The following is a 21,568-nucleotide window of genomic DNA, read 5'->3' as shown; positions in this document are numbered from 1 at the left end:
ATGATGTTTTAATAATTCTTTCCCAAAAGCACCTGAGAATCATAAACAAACTGACGATATCTCTGAATAACATAACATTTTATTAAAGAATTGTTCGACAGACAACTCTCTCAACAATGAAAGAAAAAGGAGCTACAAAGGACAAAGAAAGAAGTTGTTTTTCTCCAAAAAGACTCTTTTTTTCCAGCTAGTAGTTTGTCTAAATTTTCTGACTATGACACGGATGGGTCACCAATCCCCACCCTTGCCCTTTTTCCCTGTACAAGCCAAGACATGTATGTACAAGGGGTCATTATAGGAACATAAAAACTACGTTTTTTCTTCTAAAATACAAGAACTAAAAAAATTGTAACTTCAGTACAATGGACAAGAAGAAACACAACGTTTTTTTTTTTTCTTTCATAACAGGTAAATACTAAAAAAGTACAGTATTTTTTCTCGATATAAATACATGAAGGATAAATAATAATAATACAAAACAGAAAGTCTTTTTAAACCGACTATAACAAATAAATATTTATATATGAATGTTCACTTGAACACACATTGACGAAAGACGCTTTGATTGGAGGGCCTTCCGTCTTCAAAATAAGATTTTATCATTATTATTTTTACCTTTTAACCATCAAAATGTAAACTCTAAGTGCAACAATGATGCCCAGATGTGAAAAAGCTTTAGTGTAAATCTGCACTTTTTTGAAAAACGTCCAAAGGGTTTATTTGGAGAACAGCAGAGAAGGTCGCGAGGGGTCAACCTTACCAACACTGGCTGAAACAGTCTGCTGTGTCAGTCTGTTGCCCCAAAACTCCCCTCAATGACGGTTCACACAAATAAACCCAGCTGTTTTAAAAGAAAGTGTGATACACACATCTGCTCAGATTTCTGGGACATGCATTTTTGTTCAAATATATACCCTGTATCCACGTTAAAAGTCAAGATATGCGAGAACAAAACAAAAACAATATAAAAATGTGGACTTTTTCGCATTGGTGTTCGCTAATGTAGCCTAAGTGAACCCTTCCAAAGTGATAAAGAGAGAAAGAGAGGGAGAGAGAGAGAAGGAGAGAGAGAGAGAGAAGAGGGGAGGGCAATGATTTACCCAAACATAAATAAATAGTGTTCTCCACTCTTATTATTTACCCTGTGTCGATGATGTGCTAACATAAGAACATTAAAAATGTCTCTTCCATGTCCTCTCATGTGTTTGTTTAAAGTTGTCAACAGCTGGCGTAACCTGGCTGCAGACGTGTGTCAACAAAAGGAAGCTAGCTTAGCATTGCTGTGTGTGTGTGTGTGTGTGTGTGTGTGTGTGTGTGTGTGTGTGTGTGTGTGTGTGCATGTGTGTGTGTGCGTGTGCATGTGTGTGGAGATGTGAGCTTAGCTTAGCACAGATGTGTATGTCTATGGGAGCTAGTTCAGCCTTTGAGCTTGTAGCTTCTTAAACCCTGTTAGATTGATGGGAGGGGTGGGGAGTGCGTGTGTGGTGATGGATGTGTGCGTGTGCATGTGTGTGTGTGTGTGTGTGTGTGTGGGGTGGTGGGGGGGGTCAGTCTGTGGCGGATTGTGGGAAATTTTGCCTCCTTCAGAAGCCATGTGCTGCTGCCACAGACAGGAGACGGTGGGTTAGTAGTGATTCAGTCTGGACGGACAGACACGGGTACGGCAGGAGGCACAAAGAGACAGTGAAGGGAAGACCATCCAGTGGTTTTATGTGCTCCGTGGAACGAGGGGAACACAGGAAGACGAGTGCTGGCAGCTCCAGCCATATATTTCTGTTCTCTCTCTCTCTCTCTCTCTCCGGCTGATGGAGAGGCAGAGCCCTCCACATAGCTCAGCTCGGCTGACAACAACATGTGTTGCCTGGAGGGGGAGAGAGCTCAGCGTCATAAATCTAACCACCTCGTTAACTGCCCATTAAAATCTCAACTATTTCATTTACCAGGCGGGAGAGCTGTTTGTATATGTGTGTGTCTTAGGGGGGAGATTTTATTACCAAAGTACAATTTTAAACCACATACTAGCACTAACAACATGCTAGCTGAGCTACTGCTGCAATTTGCTCCACCCACACACATTTTTTTTTTTTTTTTTTTGCTGAGTGACTTAAATATAACACATTATACAGGGAGATATTTCTTTCATATTAGATTTTTTTTTGGTTTCTGAGAAATATTTTGAATGAAAAACTAGCTTTGTTTGAATATCCATATTGCAGTTTCTTTTTCTGATTGACTGTGCAGTAGATTATCAGTCTAATGACTAAACAATGGAGCTCACCGTAGATCCTCTTATGCCATACAGCTGCCGATATGTCTCTGCACCAGTGCCACAAGATGAGCTCCCTGACATTTATTGTCCCCAGGGGGACGTGGGAGACAATTGACTGTACACTTCTTCTCCCACGCCTACAATATGCTTCGCTGCCCTGGGACACTCGGAGCAGAGTGCTCTAAAGAGGTTCATGATAAATATGGAGGCATGGGTGAAAAATCACGGATAATTTACTCAAATATTAAGCAGTTTTTGAATGTATACGTTAAATTATTATTCAAATTATTCCTGTATGAGGATGTGAGGTTTTCAGTAGCAGAGAAAGTTGGCAAATTTGGTTAAGAGAAATAAACGTGGACATGTATTGGCAACTACCTTTGATTTCAGTACTTTTACACTGCGAAGATGTGCCTTTTATTGACTCTTTTGGCAACACAAATGGTTTGTGTCCATTGCTGCTACTTAATAGGCACAACTCTTGTCTTTTTAACATCAAATTAACTGCACATCAAGGTTACATCCACACTAATATGTTTTCATTTTAAAAAGCTGTTTCAAAACGATCTCCATCCTGGTGAGCGTTTTAGGACTGTTTCGGCATTAATCTCACACCTGAAAACACATATCACATGACCATTCAAGTACACTGGACATGTGTGCCCGGTGTAAACAGGAAGCAGCACTGGACACGGGAATTGATTTAAAGCATTCGAATAATACTGCAGCTTGCCTCCTCCACATGTTGGAAGTAGTATCATTATAAAATGCAGAATTTAACTGCACAACAGCTGCTTGCAGAGACAACAAGATCAGCAACGCTTGTAACTCGTTATCCATGTTGAAATGAACCGCTGGTGGACGAGGCTGAGGTTTGCGTGATGGGACGTGACGAATCAGGGAGGACACGTCATGACTTATAAGACCCAATCAAGATGCGAACATGGGCGTCTGTGTCATTGTTTTCAACGGTACCTGTTTCTGTCCGTCCAGACTAAAACACGACCCTAGAGTTTTAAAACTAAAACGGGGTCAGGAGCGTTTTCGAACGTCTCCGTTTTAAGGGCTTGAAAACGTCGTAGTAGTGTGGACGCTAGGCATAAACGTAGTAAAAGTTATGCGTTTTAAAACGAAAACGTATTAGTGTGGATGTAGCTTAAAGGTAACAGTGAAAGCTCTAGGGTGGGAAACAGGGTGGGCTGGACAACACCAAACACTGATTGCTCCCCTTTGTGGCATGAGCACAGGACAAACCACTGGATGCTCTCCTGTCTGTCTCCCTTTGTCTCTCCTGCCATCCCGTTGCAGCAGTAGAGTCCCCGCGTGTTAGTTAGTCTGTTAGTGAGTCACGTCGTGTTACATGTTCTGTGTCATCTTCACTATTTCCTACGTTGTTCCAAACCTGCTACAGGTGAGTGAGCTTGGGTGCTTCCTGGATTCTGCCCTGAGTCGAGTTGTGGTGCGCCGACAGCTCGGTGTACGTCGGGTGTGTGGGCGGGTCACAAGGACCCGGGGGGACCCCTCCGCCCACGTGGTGCTGGTTGGCGGCTGACATGGGCCCCGCGCCATTGTAGTCCATGTTTTGGTGGTGGGGTGGCGTGGGGCCGAGGTGGTTTAGCCCGTACATGGAGGGCCCCGAGCCGGGCATGGGTTCCACATAGCTGCCACCCCCCACGTAGACTGGACTGGCCTGCATGTTGGTGGGAGTCCCGTAGCCAGCGTTGTTGGCCTGCACTAAGCCGTGGTGAGGATGGGGGTCGCCGTAGTCCGGGTCTGGGGCGCCATACTTCTGTTGGGGGGGACAGCCCTTCATTGGGACATTGGAGTAGGCAGTGGACATGGAGTAAGACACTCCCTGGTGGGGCTTGCCGAAGGATGGCGGAGATGGGACGTCGTAGCCGGCCCCTCCACCCCCGCCTCCCCCTACCATGGGGTGCATTGAGTTGAGGAAGCTGGCGGAGGACTGCATGGTCAGGGGTGGGGAGCCGGTCGGTGAGGGCCCTCCAGAACTGGAGCTCAGGCCCTTGGACTTCTGGTCCTTCTTGTATTTCATGCGTCGGTTCTGGAACCAGATCTTGATCTGGCGTTCGGAGAGGTTTAGCAGGTTTGCCATCTCCACGCGCCGCGGCCGGCACAGGTACCGGTTGAAGTGGAACTCCTTCTCCAGCTCGACCAGCTGGGCACTGGTGTACGCCGTACGAGCCCGCTTAGATGACGCTGACGACCCGCCGGTAGGACTCTTCTCCCCGCTGCTGCCACTCTCAGCTCCTCCTGATACTGAGGAGAAAAAGAGAAAACATTACACAGGGAAAGGGTGAAGGGAGAAAAATAGAGGGATAATGAAACTGGATAGAACACGGGAAGAAACTATCACAAAAAAAAACATGAAAACAAACCTAGAAAACGAAGAGGGTGAAAGTGGGAGTAACATACAAAAAAGGAAGAGAAGAGTGAAAATGGAAAACAGGAGTAGGAAACAAGTAAAAGATGATGAAATGAAAATTGGGAGAGCCAGAGAGGAAGAGAGAATGAAACACACTCAGGCTGCATGCTGGAGGAAATTGAAAGCATTCAGGTTCTTAATAAAGCAGAGGGGGGTCCGGGCCTGCTGGCGGAATTATCCCTTGATATTAGTTGTCAACACTTCATAACAGTGGCAGTTATTAAGAGACGGCGGGCCCGGCGCTGGCCGAGGGCAGCTAAATTGCATCTTGGCTGGAAAGACAAACCCCCCACAGCAACAGCAGCTGCAGTACAAGGACTACGAGCAGGAACTCAGGCTGACCCGCTCTCACTTCCATCAGCTTGCCAAGAAAAGCCGAGCTCCTCACCACATTTATGTGATAGTTACACAAACTAGACACTTCAACTGTTACCACTGTTGTTTATGTTGAAATACACGAACCTTGGGCTACTGGTGCATTGTTAGTGGTGATTGTAAAGCTATTATAAACAATTATAACAAACTCATGAGCTTTTTATTAATTCTTAAGCAGTCTATAAACTGTTAAGTTTATTATTAGTGCTTATAAATGTCTTAAAGTCTAACAATAAACATGTTTATGATGCTACTATTAACAATTATATAGCCTCATTAACACACAATAGAGTTAATAAGCATCTTATAAGGACTTATAAGGTCCTTATTACCTTTTAACTAACACTTATTACAAGGACCTTAATATAGTGTTACCAATTAAGGATGATTTTGGAACATATATTGCAAAACAAGTTTTTAAATTCTGAATTTAGGCAGCCCGTATGAGAAACGTAAAGGCTCTTCTTCCTTATCTTCCAAATCTTTACCCTCCTTCAGCAGTAGTCTCCATAGTGAGAACGTTTTCAGCTGTGGCCTTTAGTCATATCGGTTATGATAACATTGTGTCATCAAACTGCTGAGGTCTTGGAACATGGCGACATCAGTAAAAATAGGTCCAATGGTTGAACAAACGAGAGTCCTGGTGTAATCAGACAGGTTGTAAACAGGCGGATTAGCTACACTCAGTTGTCAGTTTATTGGGAACACCTAATGTAATGTAATGCAACAGTCCTTCATGAAGGTTACAGTGTTCAGCTTTCCTTGAAATCGTTGGCGTTGATTCAGCTTATATTTTGGAGGCTGCAATTTGGCGCTATTAAAATAAGTTGCATCATACTGAGGGGTGTTTCTTATCTTGTTTCTTTCTTATTATCTCCAACCCGTTTATTTCATTCAATGAGGGTAGAGTAAAGATTGAGTAAATAATAGCAACACCTGTCAGTACAACGCAAAACAGTTTTAACAAAACATCATAACCTCCATAGAGCTCGGATTTATTCAATCTAGCTATGTATGTGTACCTAATAAACTGGCAAGTGAGTGTTTGAAGGTCAAATCTAAGTTGGTAATAATTCTTCATTAGTGCCCGAGCACTAAAGAACCAGGGGCCCAATGGTGTCCCTGGCACGAAGTGAAAGGAAACCTATTGTTCTTGTAAAGATTATTTTTCACATTTTTGAGGGGCTTGGAATGTACGAAAACTCACAAAAAATGGCACACACTTTAGAGGTGGCAAAAACTGCACAATTCTGCAGTGACTGGGCTCGGGCGTGGACAGCGGGCTCCAGAACGCACCCCAAATGCAAGCCAGAGTTGCAAAAATGTTCCTTTGATGTTCATGAAAATTGGTGGGATCATTGTTCTCCTCAGTAAGAACATATCAAATCCTTTTGAAATTCTTCCACCCCACAGGAATTCAGTCATTTTGGAATTCCTACGTGAATTTTCATTTTACGAACCCATGTTTGAGGACATTAGAATGCACAAAAACTCAAGAAACGTGGCACCCAACTATTAAAGAGTTGATGTCGCAATCGGGGTTGGTCACGGCATGTCAGCTCTATAGCGCCCCTTACTTACTTTTAGTCTTTGCATTAATTGTTGACGCCCTTGGTATACTTGAACACTCACAAAACTTGGCGCATACATCAAAACCTTTGAACGTTGCTGAGAATATACAGCGATTGGATTCATGTGTTTGTGGTGGGCTCCATAGCGCCCATTAATGCGTGGAAAGCCTTAGCTGGAACATAGCTGCTCCGATATTCACGAGATTTGGTACCCACATTGCTCTCATCATTTCGGACATATTTCTCATTTGCTTTCATTAGCTCCGCCCAACCAGAGGTTGGCCATTTTTGAATAGTGAGCGTTTTTCATGCATTTTAGAATTAACTTATAGCTTTTCTCTCTCGGGAGTTTCTTTACAACCTGTCTGGTCATCTGACCCCTGGTGTTTCTTGCTGACGCATTTACTTTGGTGTGTGCATTTGTATTATAATGACAGGGCCAATGGCCAGAGCTATATATATATATATAGATACTGTATGTGTGCCATGAGCATAAATGTCAAAAGCAACCACAACATTTGAACCCAGCAATTCTGAAGGTTGCATGTGTCAAAACGACTTTGGGTTGGTCTGCTGCTTAAACAGCAACAGATGATACTTGGCTGGCTCTGGGCTGGTGTTGTTTCCATCTTGGTGTTTATTCCATACCAATAGTGCTGAACTGCAGTGCCTCTTCCATCTCTCTCTGTGCGTATGTCTCTGTTATGAATACGCAGGAATGTTCCTATGTGCATGCTTGCGACGTGTTCATACCAATAAGCTGATGCCGTAGAGTTCAAAGCGAGCACTGAGATCCTATCTCTCCATAATTCTCTCTCTCTCTCTCTCAACAGTATAAACAGTTGACTCTTGTGTTTATTTCTATGCACAGAGACAGAAAGATGAGAGAGGCAACCATCAAACCATCCGTCTCACAGAGCCGTGACGTTCTCGAAATGATTGTTTCAAATTCTCATCAATAAACAATCTAATCTCCCCTCAACTCTCTGTCCAGTCAACTGAACGCTTTTTGAATATGAGACTCATATTCATTATGGCGGAACACATTCTCTCTCATTGATAACTACCAATCTGTCTGCCCCAATGACTGTTTTCTTTGCCTGTTATCAGACATGCAGATGATATTCAAATGTATCACCCTGCTGTATTTTTCCCCCCATTTACTAATATCTTCCATTTCAAATGCCTGTGTGTCACTCTCCCTCTCTCTGAAAATCTATTCATCTGTTATCGTACATGACATTTAAATTCACACTGTTAATATCTTCCTTCCAAGAAGGTACCAAAAGGAGAGGCGGAGAAGGAGGAGGAGGAGGAGGAGGAGGAGGAGGAGGAGGAGGAGGAGGAGGATAGAGGGCACGAAGGAAAGCAATCGGAAAGGCAAGTAATAACCAGAGGGTGGGGAGCAAGGAAAGGAGGAGGAGGTGGGTGAAGAGGAGAAAGTAAATGAATGAATGAAGGTGTGCAGGGTATTGGCGGCAGGTTAGTGGCAGCTGGTTAGCCAGACTGTCCTAAAACTGACTGTATTGTTACTATAATGAATCCCCGACTTCTCAGTTGTCTGAGTTGTAGATCTGACTGAATACTGAGAGAACACCAAATCTCTCTCTTTCTCTCTGTTCTACCGTTCTCCTCTGCTGGTACTGAACTCATCCTGTTATTACCTTGTGTTAATAATTTCCCAGATATGCATTTTCTCCAATGTTAACCTTTCTCTTCTTATGGTTTTCCCCTCAGTTTAAGGTGGTCTTAGGGGGAGTTATGTATTGGAACTATTTCTTGATGAACACTGTATCCATCCGCCCAGTACCAAGTGCAGTGTCTCCAGCTATAACTCCGGTTGCCAGATTAATGGTCCATGATCACAGGATTTATTATAGATCTCTCTTTAGCCGTGATGGAACCAAACCTGGCAACCTCATTGTGACGACAAGCCTCCAAGAAGCAAATTTGTTTGTCCTTGGATGGCAAAGGGATGACCAGGCCTACCAAAGAAGGTACATTGCCAAGATGTGAAAGTCAATTGTTCGTTCCATGTCAACATCAGCGCCCAGCAGCAGAGCTACGCTTCCGCCATTTTGGACTGAAAGCGACTACCGGACGCCAGTAAAACGTGCAATGCAAGAGTAAAACTAAATTATTTTTATTCTATTGTCATATTCTACCAGAATGGCCTGTGTTGAACAATACAATATTATAAATATAATAAGCATGTTTAGTCCAAATTGGCGGGGGCTGTTGTCAAAAAAAATAAAAAAACACCAGTTTTGCCTCTTTGCTTCCTACTATTTGGACATGACCAGCCCTACTTTGCCTGTGATTGGTTTGCCATACCTCCTCATGCCTAAACTGAACCAACCTAACCAAGGAAGGCAACTAGTACTAGCCAATCAGATGCAGAGTAGGGCAAGTCATGACCTCACCATCTGAGGAAAAAAAGTGGTCATGTCTAGAAGGTAATCCACGAATTGGGAAACTCTTGCAAGATTGTTAAGGTTTGGCATTGACTTCAAATGGTTAAGGTTGGGATAGGTCATCGGGTAGCCAGTCTCATGAAAGGTTTTGCAAGTTTTTGCCAGATTTAGCAATTTGCAGGTTATCTTCTGGACATAACCAAAAATAATTGCCTCCAGGAAGTTACTGCACCTGGCTGTTATTTGCCAAAAAATAGTTCCAGCATGTAACGCCCTCTGAAACCACCAATAGATGTTGTTACATTGTGTACAGATTAAACAAAAACAAAAAAAGTAGTTTTTCTTTGTATTTAAAAATATAAATTTTCTTCCTGCTTTTTACTTGTTTACTTGAGCACTCCTCTTTTGCCATGCCCTCTGACCTTTGACCTCTTGCTTGCCATATCTAGGGGTTTTGACAGTTACTCTACTGATGTAGGCTTAAGTCATTCAAACGACTCAATCAAAGAACTTGAGTGTGAAGCAGGATTATTTTGATTTTAGGCTCAAACCTTCAGCTTCCATGCTGAATTGCTTTCTCAGAGACATGTATAAATGCTTCAGTGAAGCCAGCTCACCAGCTACATTAGCTCCAATATTAGACGCCTTAAATAAAATGACCTTGGACCAGCTACAGATAACCAGCTTCACTAGTTGCCTGTCTGAACCAGTGCCTGAGGAAACCTGTTTTGCCATAATAGTCTGAGAAACCTTTTAAATCCTCTGGGGATCCGGAGCTTGAAAGAGGATGTTGATAAGAGAGGTGAGGAAAGAGAGAAGTGGTGATGGGAAGGAGAAGGCCAGGATAATAGGGAAAAAAGACACTAATGAGGAAGGAAGAAGAAGGAAAAAAGAAATAGAAGGAACTGAGGAAAGGAAAGAGAGAGAGAGAGAGACTGGTGTAGGAGGAATAAGTAAGTAAGCCATGTTGGTGCTATGAGAGGGGGGGTTGGACAAAGCAAAGACAGACAGAGAGACAGAGACAGGTGTAGTCTAACACACCATTGCCAGAGTTGTTGCTGGGTGAACCGTTTTTCTGCTTGGTCGCCTGTCGACACTCTTTCATCCAGGGAAAGATCTGCTTGGACATGGTGGGGTTGGGGGGCAGTGACGAGGAGGAGGACGACGTGGAGGACGATGTGGAGGAGGAAGAATTAGACGACTTATTGGGGCCTGATTTAGAGACCGAGGAGGCCCCAGCAGTGCCCCCCGGCTGCTGAGCCCCAGTATTACCGTTGCTGGGGTTGGGGGGCAGTGGAGGGGACACCTGGGAGCTGGGGTGGTGCTCAGGGGGCAGACTGGGCCGCATGCAGCTGCCATTCAGCTCCTTGGTCTTGGCTAGCTGCTGCTGCTGCTGCTGCTGGTGGCCACTGTTACTGCCCAGTGACTGCAAAGAGCAGGCCGAGCGCTGGTACGAGTCCACATCCAGATGGGTCGCTGACTGGAAGGCCGGCTGGTGGTGGGACACTGGGACCGGTGCATCGTAGCCCCCAAAGCCGTTGGCGGCTGCCGCTGCCGCCGCCGCCGCCGCCCCCTGCACCTGGTAGGACGAGTAGCCACCGAAAAGCGCAGAGGAGTTGTCGTAGTATGTTGTCTTCTGCATTTCTGAGAGGAGTGGCGGCGTCTTGGTGTGCTCCGGTCCTTGTTGAGAGCCACTGCCGGAAGACCATTTGGTACCGGGGGTCACGTGACGGTGTCTCTCCAACGGTCTCCTGCAATCTGACCTGAAAGGTTAGGAGAGGCAGAATGAAGAAATAAGAGAGATAAATCCATCTTCCTCCCATGAAAGGCACCATGACATGAATAGAAACCACTGCTTTTCTTTCCTCACCCCCCCTCACCCTTTACCCTCCCCCTCCCTTCTGAGCCCAGTGCACAGCCTGCAGATGCTCTATGGAGGAGGCACACACACACACACACACACACACACACACACACACACATACATACATGGAGACATGCATACACTTATTAGATTATGTCAATTTTCCATAGAATTTGCTATTAATTCATATAGTAGTAATTGAAAGTTATTTTTACTGCTATTATTATTATTAGTATCACTATTATTATAACATTATTAAGTAGTAACATAGCAGCTACTGGTATTATTAATAGAGGTAATAGGTGTAGAATTAGTAGTTGTTGTTATTTACTAATTATTCTCTATTTTTTTAGCAATTAATCCAACCATGATAACAATGCTTCACCTTTGAATTTAATAATAAAATGAGGCAAACATCTCTTTTCACTATTGTTTTAAAATGTATGTCACATTTTCCTACTTATTCGATTTCAGTTAAATTATGTTTTATTTTTGTATTTTTATTAAAGCACTACCCCACCATGTCTGCTGTTATTCAGGCTGAACGTGACATTTTGTTGTGTAATGGCGGCAGTGAATGTGGCCTGTATATATATTCTCCTTTGTGACTGATGTAGGTAGCCTATTTCTGTCATCCTCTGCCTTCCAACGTATGATTTAGTGTATCCCGTCTGCTCGGCTGTTACCTCACTCATAGCAGTCTATATCTCCGGAAGCGATCATTGCTGCTGAATAACAGGCTGTATACTCTTGCATCACGGTAGAATTTTTTTTTTATTTTAACAGGTAAGAAAGACGGAGTAATGCAGAGTGTTGCGCGTTATTAGGATTTTCTGAACGGAGTAACAAAGAAAAACATATTAACGGGACTTCAAATGCCTTGAAACTGGCAAACTGAGATGTATAAAGCAATTGGAATATTTCTAAAAAACATTTTTTTTTTTATTTTGGTTAAGGGAATTTGTTGTTATAGATTTATAAGGTTAATAATTTCTTCTATTTGGTTAATATTGCCAAAAAGAAAAATGGCAAAATAAATAAAAAAAGAAAAACACTTGGACTTCAGACAAAAGAGGCCAACAATAGATAGATAGATAGATGGGGTAAAAAAAAAAGAAAAAGAAAGAAACCCCGGAAGAAGCTTCACGAGTCAGTGATTCATTAGGGTCGAGTGCTCTATCACGGCCCCAGGAAAGAAAGAGTGAGCCCCCCACAGACTCCCTATCTGGCGCTCACCGCTGGGGTGGGCCTGTGGCCGCGAGAGGCCAGCTTGTCAGGCGCGAGAGAGCACCTGGCATTCATTCCTCCTCTGGAGATAAAATGTTTAACGGGGGAGAAGCGGAGGTGAAGCGGCCCTGCTGCAGATCTCTGCTGGCTCTCTGCTGGCTCTGCCATCTGACACACACACACACACACACACACACACTGAGACCCTATATGGATGGATGTGCTTGATGCTGGATGCTAGCGCTGCAGCTAACTAACTACTGAGGCCACCAATGACTCAGTCCACGCATGAGTTAATAACGCAACACCAGCTAAAAACAGAGAGCCATCGAGTCTATTTAATAGAGATGAAATTAAAGCCCGTGTTTCACTATGGAGAAATATATAGAAAAACAAAAACAAAAAAATAGCTAATTAAAGCGCGTGCGAAGATAACGTGACACCATTACGTCGTTAAATATCAGGCCTGCGCTACAAAAAAAGACGAAAAAATAACCTAATTATGTTGGCGACACGATATTTGTGATTCACATAGACTATGAAGTAGTTTTTTAATGCTAGCAGCACACGAGGCCTAGATGATATAGGCTACAATTACTAAATCAACAAATAGAAATGCGAATGCAAAACATAATGGGTGTTCCTTTAAAAAAATAAAATAAATAAGTTTTCAATTAGATGTGAATGTTTTGGGTCAAATTGTAGTAAACATATAAGATATAATCTCTATAGCCCATACTTTTTTTTGAATGTATTATATTATTCTTTTTTATAGAGCAAAAAAAGAGAGAACATGCAAAACATAACAATACGTGTTCCCTTAATAAATAAATAAAATATAAAATAAATAAGTTCTCAATTAGATGTGAATGTTTTGGGTAAATATATAAACCTCTATAGTCCATAATAGTTTTTTAGAAAATGTATTATATTATTCGTTTTTTTGTGATTACTGTCCAGCCCTACTCCAGCTCTCAGCACGTCACACATGTCAGCCCATTTATCTTTCTAGTAGACAAGCTGGAATCCTAATTATTTACTCTGAGGAATAGTCCCAAGGAGAGAGAGAGAGAGAGACAGAGAGAGAGAGAGAGAGAGAGAGAGAGAGAGAGAGAGAGAGAGAGAGAGAGGCCATGGCACAGTGAGTGTAGGAGGAATATGTTATTAAATCATATCGCTGTATCGCCATTAAACGGGACACGTAATGTCTCTGCCCTCTTGCTTGTAGGGCTACGACTTAATACAATCACCAACTTTACTAGACGCCTCCCAGAATAATCCATTTATACTGACAGAGAAACAGCCACCCAAACAAAAACAACACAGAGAGAGAGAGAGAGAGAGAGAGAGAGAGAGAGGGAGATGGAGACACAGAGAGAGAGATGGAGACACAGAGAGAGAGAGGTCGGCCAGTTTGGTGTCCAGTGTCTGTGTTTTATCCTGGGATATAAAATTACAAATGGCGCCTGCCATGAGAAGAAGAGCTATGCAGGCAGGGAGACACACAGAGAGAGAGAGAGAGGATGCATTAACTTGGACAATCCACGTATTCCTTATCCCATTAACACACACACAGTCAGAGAGAGACAGAGAGAGAGAGAGAGAGAGAGAGAGAAAGAGAGAGAGAGAGAGAGAGAGAGAAAGAGAGAGAGAGAGAGAGAGAGAGAGAGAGAGAGAGAGAGAGAGAGAGAGAGAGAGAGAGAGAGAGAGAGAGAGAGAGAGAGAGAGAGAGAGAGAGAGAGGGGCCAATAATATGGAGCCCAAACAATAACAGATTGTTTCAGATCAGAGCTATTGTTGCTGTGTGTTCATGGCCTCCATGCAGGCTCATATCAACAAACAGCGTGTGAATAAAATTACAGCATTTACAACATTTAAATAAACTCAGTCAGATAGTAAGAAATAATAATAAAACGGAGGCCCGTGTTTGGGGGGATGAAAGTGAAAGTACCACCACATCATCATCCATAATATAAACATGGCCGGCCATTGCTTATTGTAAATAAATAGCTCAAAGTGAGGAAGAGGCAGGGACAGAATAGGAGGAGAAATGATGAGAGAAGAGAAAGAAAGAAAGAAAAGAGGACAGAGATGGAAGGCCGAGAGGAGAGGAGAGGAGAGGAGAGGGGGGGCAGCTTAAAGCATTGTGAACTCTTCTTGAACCGGGATTGAAGTCATACGGAGCCATAAATCACTGAGCTCAGCCGCTCCAGAGCGAAACAAACTGCACAGAGAAACAAACACTCGCTGCTTCTCGTGCAGTTAAACCGGGCTGGCCTGTACCGGTGATGCTCCTTACCTTCTCTAGCACCGGCGGCGGTCCCGGTCCAGTCCCGCACGGACCCAACAGCAACACCGCATCACAGATATTATTATAGTCCTCCACTAGCTAATCAATAACAAGAATGAAATAAATATCCTCTCCTCCTACTCCTCTTCCTCCTCTTCTTCTTCTTCTTATCTCCGCAAATGCGCTGCTGCTCCTCCGGTGCTCGGTGCTCGAGACTAGCACGGCTGCTCGCGACCACCACAACCAGCACCACAACACCTCCTCGAGCCGGCAGCGGCGGCGGACCGGGCTGCGCGTGGGCGGCGAGCCGGACACCGTGTGGCATGAACGGCGGAGGAGACACGCGGAGCGGGCTCGAGACGTCCAACTTTGGGGTGCAGAATTAACGGGCTAATAGGCTACAGGCAGGCAAGCTAGCGCACGAGCTGAACGAGTTTACCGGGGAGCCTGCCTGCTGCCTGCTCGCGCCCCCCGCGCCACCCCCCCTCCACCCTCCGCCCTCCACCCTCCGCCCCAGCACCACCGCTGCTGTCTGACAACAATGGCCTCAAATGTCCTTCTTTTTTTAAGCTGGTGTCGCTCACACAGCCTCCAAGCAGCAGCAGAACACAATGTCACCCCATTGCATTTTTTTTCTGGTTCTTTTTTTATCTCCCCGGGTCTCCTGCTTCTCTCCAGCCGCGTCTTGCTCTCTGTCTCTCGGGCTGTGCTCCCGCCTCGCTCCGGTCTCTGGAAGGGTTCTCTTATTCTTATTGCACGGCCAGCAGCAGCAGCAGTAGTAGTAGTGGTAGTCTATAGTAGGCCTATAGGAGGGAACCGTGGTGGTAGTATCGCAGTAGCTATTCTCATTATGTTGTTGACAACAAGCACCGGGTATCAGCAGCGCTCACCGGGGCTGGGGGGGTGTAACGGAGGAAATAACGGGGCTTGACTCGCGGACGCGTTGATTCCATCAAACATCTCAGCGTCACTCACACATTATGCTAATTCCTTCTGGCTGCAAGTGAAACACGCAGCAGGCTCTGATGTTATTCCTGCCGGCGACTTTCTGTGGCGCCATGCATTAGTTCAGAATTAAATTAGATTTGTTTTCTATGTTTACATAAAGCCCACATCTGGCTATATTTTCACCATGAACTTTGGTGTAACTTTTAGTTAGTAGCCATGTATACAACATGTTGTTTACAATTCTCTCCCTCTTTAAACAGTTGATTTTAAATAGCATTTTTGGATGGATCCATCTTTGCCCTTCTCCTGCATTTCTAATTAGTAGGCTATAAACTCCAAATATAATGTTAGACTTAGCTGTACTCGGGTTTCTGTAGCCTATAGTGGCTATAATATAGTTTAGGGTGATGAACCGGATAAGAAGGTCAGAGATAACACCCTTAGACATTTAGTATAAGGCCCATTATGTTATAGCTGTAGTTTCATTTTCCTATCAGGGGTTATCAGTTTTGCTGAGTTTGGATTAGTTTAGTGTAGTATTCTCAGATAGGACCATGTAAATTAAAATAGACACACCGATCAAATTACTCTGCAGGAATCAACTAGGCTCACAATCTAACGCATGACAACAGCAAAAATAAAGCCTAAAGACAATCTAATGAAGTACAGCAACAGGCGTTGTAGACCTCATCTGAGAGCATTATTATGAACATGTTTCGTTTTTTTCTGCCAAATTAAAGAGGCTAAAACACAACATTACTTATTTCACTGTAGCCTATTTTTAGTAATTTAGTTTGTATTTAAGACAAAAATTGTTACTTGCACACTTTGCAAATGTATATGCTATTGTTAGTCTATGTTTATATTCTATATGTTAGTTGTAGTAGTCTGTTATATGTATAGTATATTCTAATATATTCTGTATATAGTGCATAATATATTTATCTCTTGTGTTGACATGTATATTTACTTTGTGTTTACTGTTCCGGTACAGTGCCTGGGAAATAAAGTACATCTATCTATCTATCTATCTATCTATCTATCTATCTATCTATCTATCTATCTATCTATCTATTTTTTTCACATTTGTATCTCTATTTACACCAAGTAAGACTGCTACTTTTGAAAGTTTATTACAGCCACAATACATTCAGGTGAAAAGCCAGATCCACGAGTTAAGGTGAGGTGAAGACGTGCAGATTATATGTGTGCCACTCTTTTGGGAGGCATCACTCGTCATTCAACCTGTTTGTGGCATTTAATTTGATACTATTTTGTGTCATCTTTACAGGCAACATGACGAAACTAGTTGCTCTCACCCTTTTTCTCTCTGTCTTCCTACTTTTCCAGGAAATGGTTTTTTTTTCATTATTATTTTTACAGAGCCCCTCCTGCAGCTCATTCCACGTCTCTCTGTAGAAACTAGATATATAGTCTGTATTGTTAACATTTCAACACCTTGTCTCCCCCTGCTGCTATATATGCACGGAAAATGGTGAATAAAAAAGAAAAGGAAAAGGAGGTCGTAGTGGAAGAGAGGTAACAAACAGCAACAATCTATAACAAACCAACAGAAGATAACATGTGTAGTATATAAGCAGCTATAACTGGCATGTCTGGAAGGGGAACTTTAAATTCTCCACTTCCAGGTCTTTTTTTAATGGAAGAAAACATGTGTTTTGAAAGAGTGGAGGAAGACAGGAGTGAAGTGCAACATACATTTGGAGAAAGAGGTGAAGTAGGCTAAAAAAAAAAGAAGCAAGAGTGACAAGAAAACCCAGAAGAAAAGAGACACAGAGAGGTGAGACCAAAAATGGAAATGAAAATATGAAGGTGTCTTACTATGTTTCCATACCCCCACCACACACACTCACTCTCTCTCTCTCTCTCTCTCTCTCTCTCTGTGTCTCTAGAGCTCTCTCTCTCCAACTTCCCTCTATTTTTATTATTCAGGACGCTACCCCTGTCGTTTATGGCTACGTAAGATTTATGAGTTTTCTCGCACCCAGCAGCGTGTGTGTGTGCGTGTGTGTGTGTGTGTAAACAGCACCAACTTTAAAACAGATAGCATTCGCTGTGGGCTGCTGAAATGAGAGGATGAGCTCCGTGTAGGTGGAAGAAGGTGGGAGCCTAAAAATGTGTCCGTCTGCAACTTTTTTGTCTCTTCCAACCATCTTTTGTGAAGGATCTGCTAACTGCTGCTGAAAAACCCTCATTACTCATTAACCAAAATCAGCTATTTTTTTTTTTTTTTGGTTTCTTTCTTTCTTTTTTCCACTGAGCAACAGTGTGGGAAGAAGCCGTGCATGTGGAGAAATAAGCAGAGCGGATTACTTGTATAGGTATTGACTTGTAAAAGCACGCCGGTGCTTGTAAAAAGGATGGCAGCTCTTCTTTATTTTCCTTGGATGGCTGACGCGCATCGACGGCTCCGTGTTTCGGATCGAGTCACGGATATTGGGTTTCACAACTGAAACTCTCTGGCTTTGCAGAGAGATGGAAATCCTCTTTCCATTTTTTTTTTCTCCTGTTTTTTTTTTTTTTTTTCCCCCAGGACTTCAGACATGTAGGCCACGGAGGATGACACAAAGGAATGTCCTCCAACTACGGGATTTCAAATCATATTTTACACAGTTTTTCTCTGTTGAAACACTGTGTTAAATGCATATGCTAAAATATTCAACAAAAAAATTAAAGGATGAATAATTATTTGTAATGTTTGTTCCTTTATGATGTGGTCTGGATGAAAATAACTTTTCTACAACTGTGACCTATTTTATGCTGCCGCTAGTTTCATTATTATTATTGGTATTACTATTATTACTGTTAAGCATTCGGGTCATTATTGCATTTACAAAGTGCTGTTTTAATAACTGTCTTGTGAAAAATGATGAAGTGACCCTGCTATGTCTCCTGCTGCGGCTGTAACCCGCGGTCATCACACTGCCCTTCACACCTCTGGCTTATATTACATTAGCACGTGTCCTTCCATGATATTATTACACCACTCACACACCCACACATACACATCCCATCATATGTCGCATGCATTCATTCAGCTGCACCTTTCTAATAATTCAGTCGATTTTTTTCTTCTTTTTTTTTAAAGTAAATCATAAGAAATAAATCATCTATTTATCACCAACATCTCCCTACTCACTTTCCACATTCATGTATCTGCGTTAACATTATAGCTGCTGAAATTCCAACATCATGGTGGCAAAAAATGCACAATAATGATACGAATTATAATAATATCCATAATGATAATAATACATGTATGGTAAAAGTGTAGCACGTGGCAGGGATTATCCTATAAAGACTGTGTGCATTAAACAAACAAATAAATAAATAATAAAATATATTATATCTTAAAAATAGCCATAAAAAAACTGATTCGTGTCCATATTTTTTTTTAAGATACGCAGTCATGACCAGATTTAACAGTAAATAATTCACTTTATAAGCACAAATATTTTAAACAAAATCATCAACTTATTTTCAGCATCACAAAGAAATAAAGTAAAACAGCAAAACTCACCGAAAGATTGCGTCTTATTCTCTGATGTTTTGATGGAAGGAAACGGCCTCCAGAAAGCTCCTAAGAACTGCAGGAGGAGAAGAGGAAGGGGGGATAGAGGGAGGGAATAAAGAAAGAAAGAGATAGAGATATGCAATCAAAAGGTCTTGCTAAAATCCGATACAGAGCAGAGACCTCTTGTAGTCTAATCGAGCGGTCGGGACAGCAGACAGGTATCGCTGACCTGGACATTATTCCCGGTGAAATCCCGGAATAAAAGCAATAAGAGCAGAGAGAGAGAGGAATTGAGGGCTAGGTGGGAGTGATTTGACATGTTATTGATTCTGGTTATCATATTACACATCCTCTTATTTATGCTGTTTTAAAAAAAAACGGTGGACAGATATGATCTGGGTTGCAATGCTGTTGGGAAAGTCTAACATTTAACGAGGAATAATGGCGCTCCCTCCCACCAGTAATGTTGGAGGGAAAGAAATAATCGAATATTTAAAAAAAATATATCCATAAATCATTTGAAACGATCAGCTCATTGCGTAATAATAGTAGTAATAGCTAAATCTGTGTTCGAGGGTGTAATCCGAAAAAAGATAAAGTTATTCAAATAATAAATAGTCTGCTTAATTACACCCTAATTATCTTATAGAAATAACCTTAAAGCTGCAATATGTTAACATAAACAAATCACATAAATTATTGCATAAATACTGCCAAAATCTAGAATATAAAATAATTACAATCGAACAACATGCATGGGGTGCGTCTAAATCCTGATTCCGGTTAATTCTAATGGAAATTATCACAATAAACTTTAAAGCCAAGTTTAAAACAAAAACTTAAAGTTAAAACACATGAACTCTTTGCATTACTACTGAACAAATCCACAACAATCACGATCAGGATGACTTCTTAAAAAACGTCCGAAACGTTGCCAAACACCAAACGGCCCGACAAGGATAAAAAATGAGAAGCAAGCTTAGAGGAGAAGCGGCCCCATAAGGAGAACAGCTGTCTCCCAGCGGCTATGAGTCCATGCAGACCATAAATAACTTGAGCATCATTCGGAGAGAAAAACACAACATTTAGCGCGCTGTATAGTCCCGGTTATCCTCAGCACCCATAACGCATCCCGGTCGGACCATGTCCATCCATCCATCCATCCACTGCGTTGGTAAACATTTAAAGGTAAATTGTATTATTGTATAAAAGCATCCGGATGAAACGCGCTGTCCGTGCTGCTGTTGCATAGCTGCTGATCTATTTTTATTATAGTGCTAGAATAAAAATCTGTGGCCCTCGCTGCCTCGATCTGTTCCTGCTCCCTGACAGCTTCCCCCAAACACATAAATCAAAAGCAAGGATCCCCCGACCTCCCTGTACCAGCCTCCACCACCACCACCATCACCACCTCCACCACCACTACTCCTACTGCTATAAACTTATTTATTGTTTCCTTTCCATGCACTCACGCACAGCTCTGGCTGCAGTCCATCCCCATCGCAGTAGCACCAGCTCCAGCACCAGCCGGGGTTTTCCTCCCTGTGTCCCCCCTTCAGGCCCCGCGGGTTAGTCGGAAATTTGGAGCTATACAGGAGCTGTGGACTAGTCTAAAGTTGCCCAGAAAGTGATGCAGGGGCCTTCTAGCTTAGCCAGCTAGCCTATGGGCCGAGACAAAGGGAGGAGGCCGCCTCCAGAGTCCCAGAACAGCTGATGAGCCACATTCTGAGTGGAGGCTGAGGGAGAGAGGGGGACTTTTTAGATGAAGTCAGTGCTCCTGGATCAGGATCCTGATTCTGAATAAAACAGAAAAAGTTTTTTTTGTTTTTTTTCTCAGCATTGGATGAAGTGAAAGTTTGAATTTGGGGATGAAAAAGGGGCAGAAACAGCACCATAAGTGGAAGCAACAAAAGGTCTGTAGGTGCACAAGTGAACACAATACATATTTAGTAGCATGTTTAGACTGCTGGGAAATAAATGGATGGAACAAAACCCTATCAAAGTGCATTTATTCAAATAAAGTAAGTTCTGGAACTTGAGTACGTGCAGTTTTTTGAGATGTTATATTTTGACTTGGTGATGGATGGATTCATGTTGCTGCTTTAGCTTCGTTTTAAAGTCTCACATGACCTGAAGAAACGTTATCACTAATCTCTGCTCTTATCTCTGCCTGGTCTGGTGGTGCTGTCACCGGCCTGCCTCGGCCCTCACACACACACACACACACACACAAACATGCTCCTTTTCAGAACAGCTTTACTCCTCACGCTCACTATGAAAATCTATGTGCTGGATATAAATAAACAGCTGTGGTGTTTCATCTAAAAGTTTTATGCTGAGCTTTTCTTTGTTCTTATAATATACTTTTCTGACCTTAGATCCACCAACAGAAACACAGAGGACAACTACAACACGTCTGAATAAGTTCAGACCTTCCAGTATATTAGTATCAGTGCTGTTACTTTACAGACGTGGTAAAAAAAAAGAGAAGAAGAAGTATCTCGTGGTATAAACACAGGAGCTGCCCCAGCGAAGCACTCACACAGTGATCTATTGGCGCACAGCTCTCCAAAAGCGACCTTTGACCCCGGACCTCTTTAATGATCAACCTACCAGCAAAGTGCTGCAGAAA

The 21,568-nt window shown here is 42.7% G+C and overlaps 1 protein-coding gene across 15 annotated transcripts in view; it reads right to left on the bottom strand.

Annotated features, from left to right (window-relative positions):
• Positions 1-61: 61 nt before the first annotated feature.
• Positions 62-21,568, bottom strand: part of hoxb3a (homeobox B3a) — a 98,347-nt gene continuing 76,840 nt past the window's right edge. For 7 of the 15 annotated variants that reach the window (XM_074655162.1, XM_074655167.1, XM_074655165.1 and 4 more), the window contains 4 exons: positions 18,943-19,009; positions 12,173-12,331; positions 10,114-10,835; positions 62-4,546 (listed from right to left, as the gene is read on the bottom strand). In XM_074655162.1, coding sequence (XP_074511263.1) covers positions 3,675-4,546; positions 10,114-10,835; positions 12,173-12,234 — 1,656 coding nt within the window. In that variant the 5' untranslated portion in view covers positions 12,235-12,331; positions 18,943-19,009 and the 3' untranslated portion in view covers positions 62-3,674. Of the gene's footprint in view, positions 4,547-10,113; positions 10,836-12,172; positions 12,332-14,462; positions 15,949-18,942; positions 19,010-20,408; positions 20,562-21,568 lie in introns of those variants that run through there. The other 8 variants (XM_074655171.1, XM_074655172.1, XM_074655175.1 and 5 more) reach the window with 6 other exon arrangements.

The sequence above is a fragment of the Sebastes fasciatus genome, chromosome 13, assembly GCF_043250625.1.
Source record: "Sebastes fasciatus isolate fSebFas1 chromosome 13, fSebFas1.pri, whole genome shotgun sequence".
NCBI classification, from domain to species: Eukaryota; Metazoa; Chordata; class Actinopteri; order Perciformes; family Sebastidae; genus Sebastes; species Sebastes fasciatus.
This window is presented reverse-complemented; position numbering and strand designations above follow the sequence as displayed.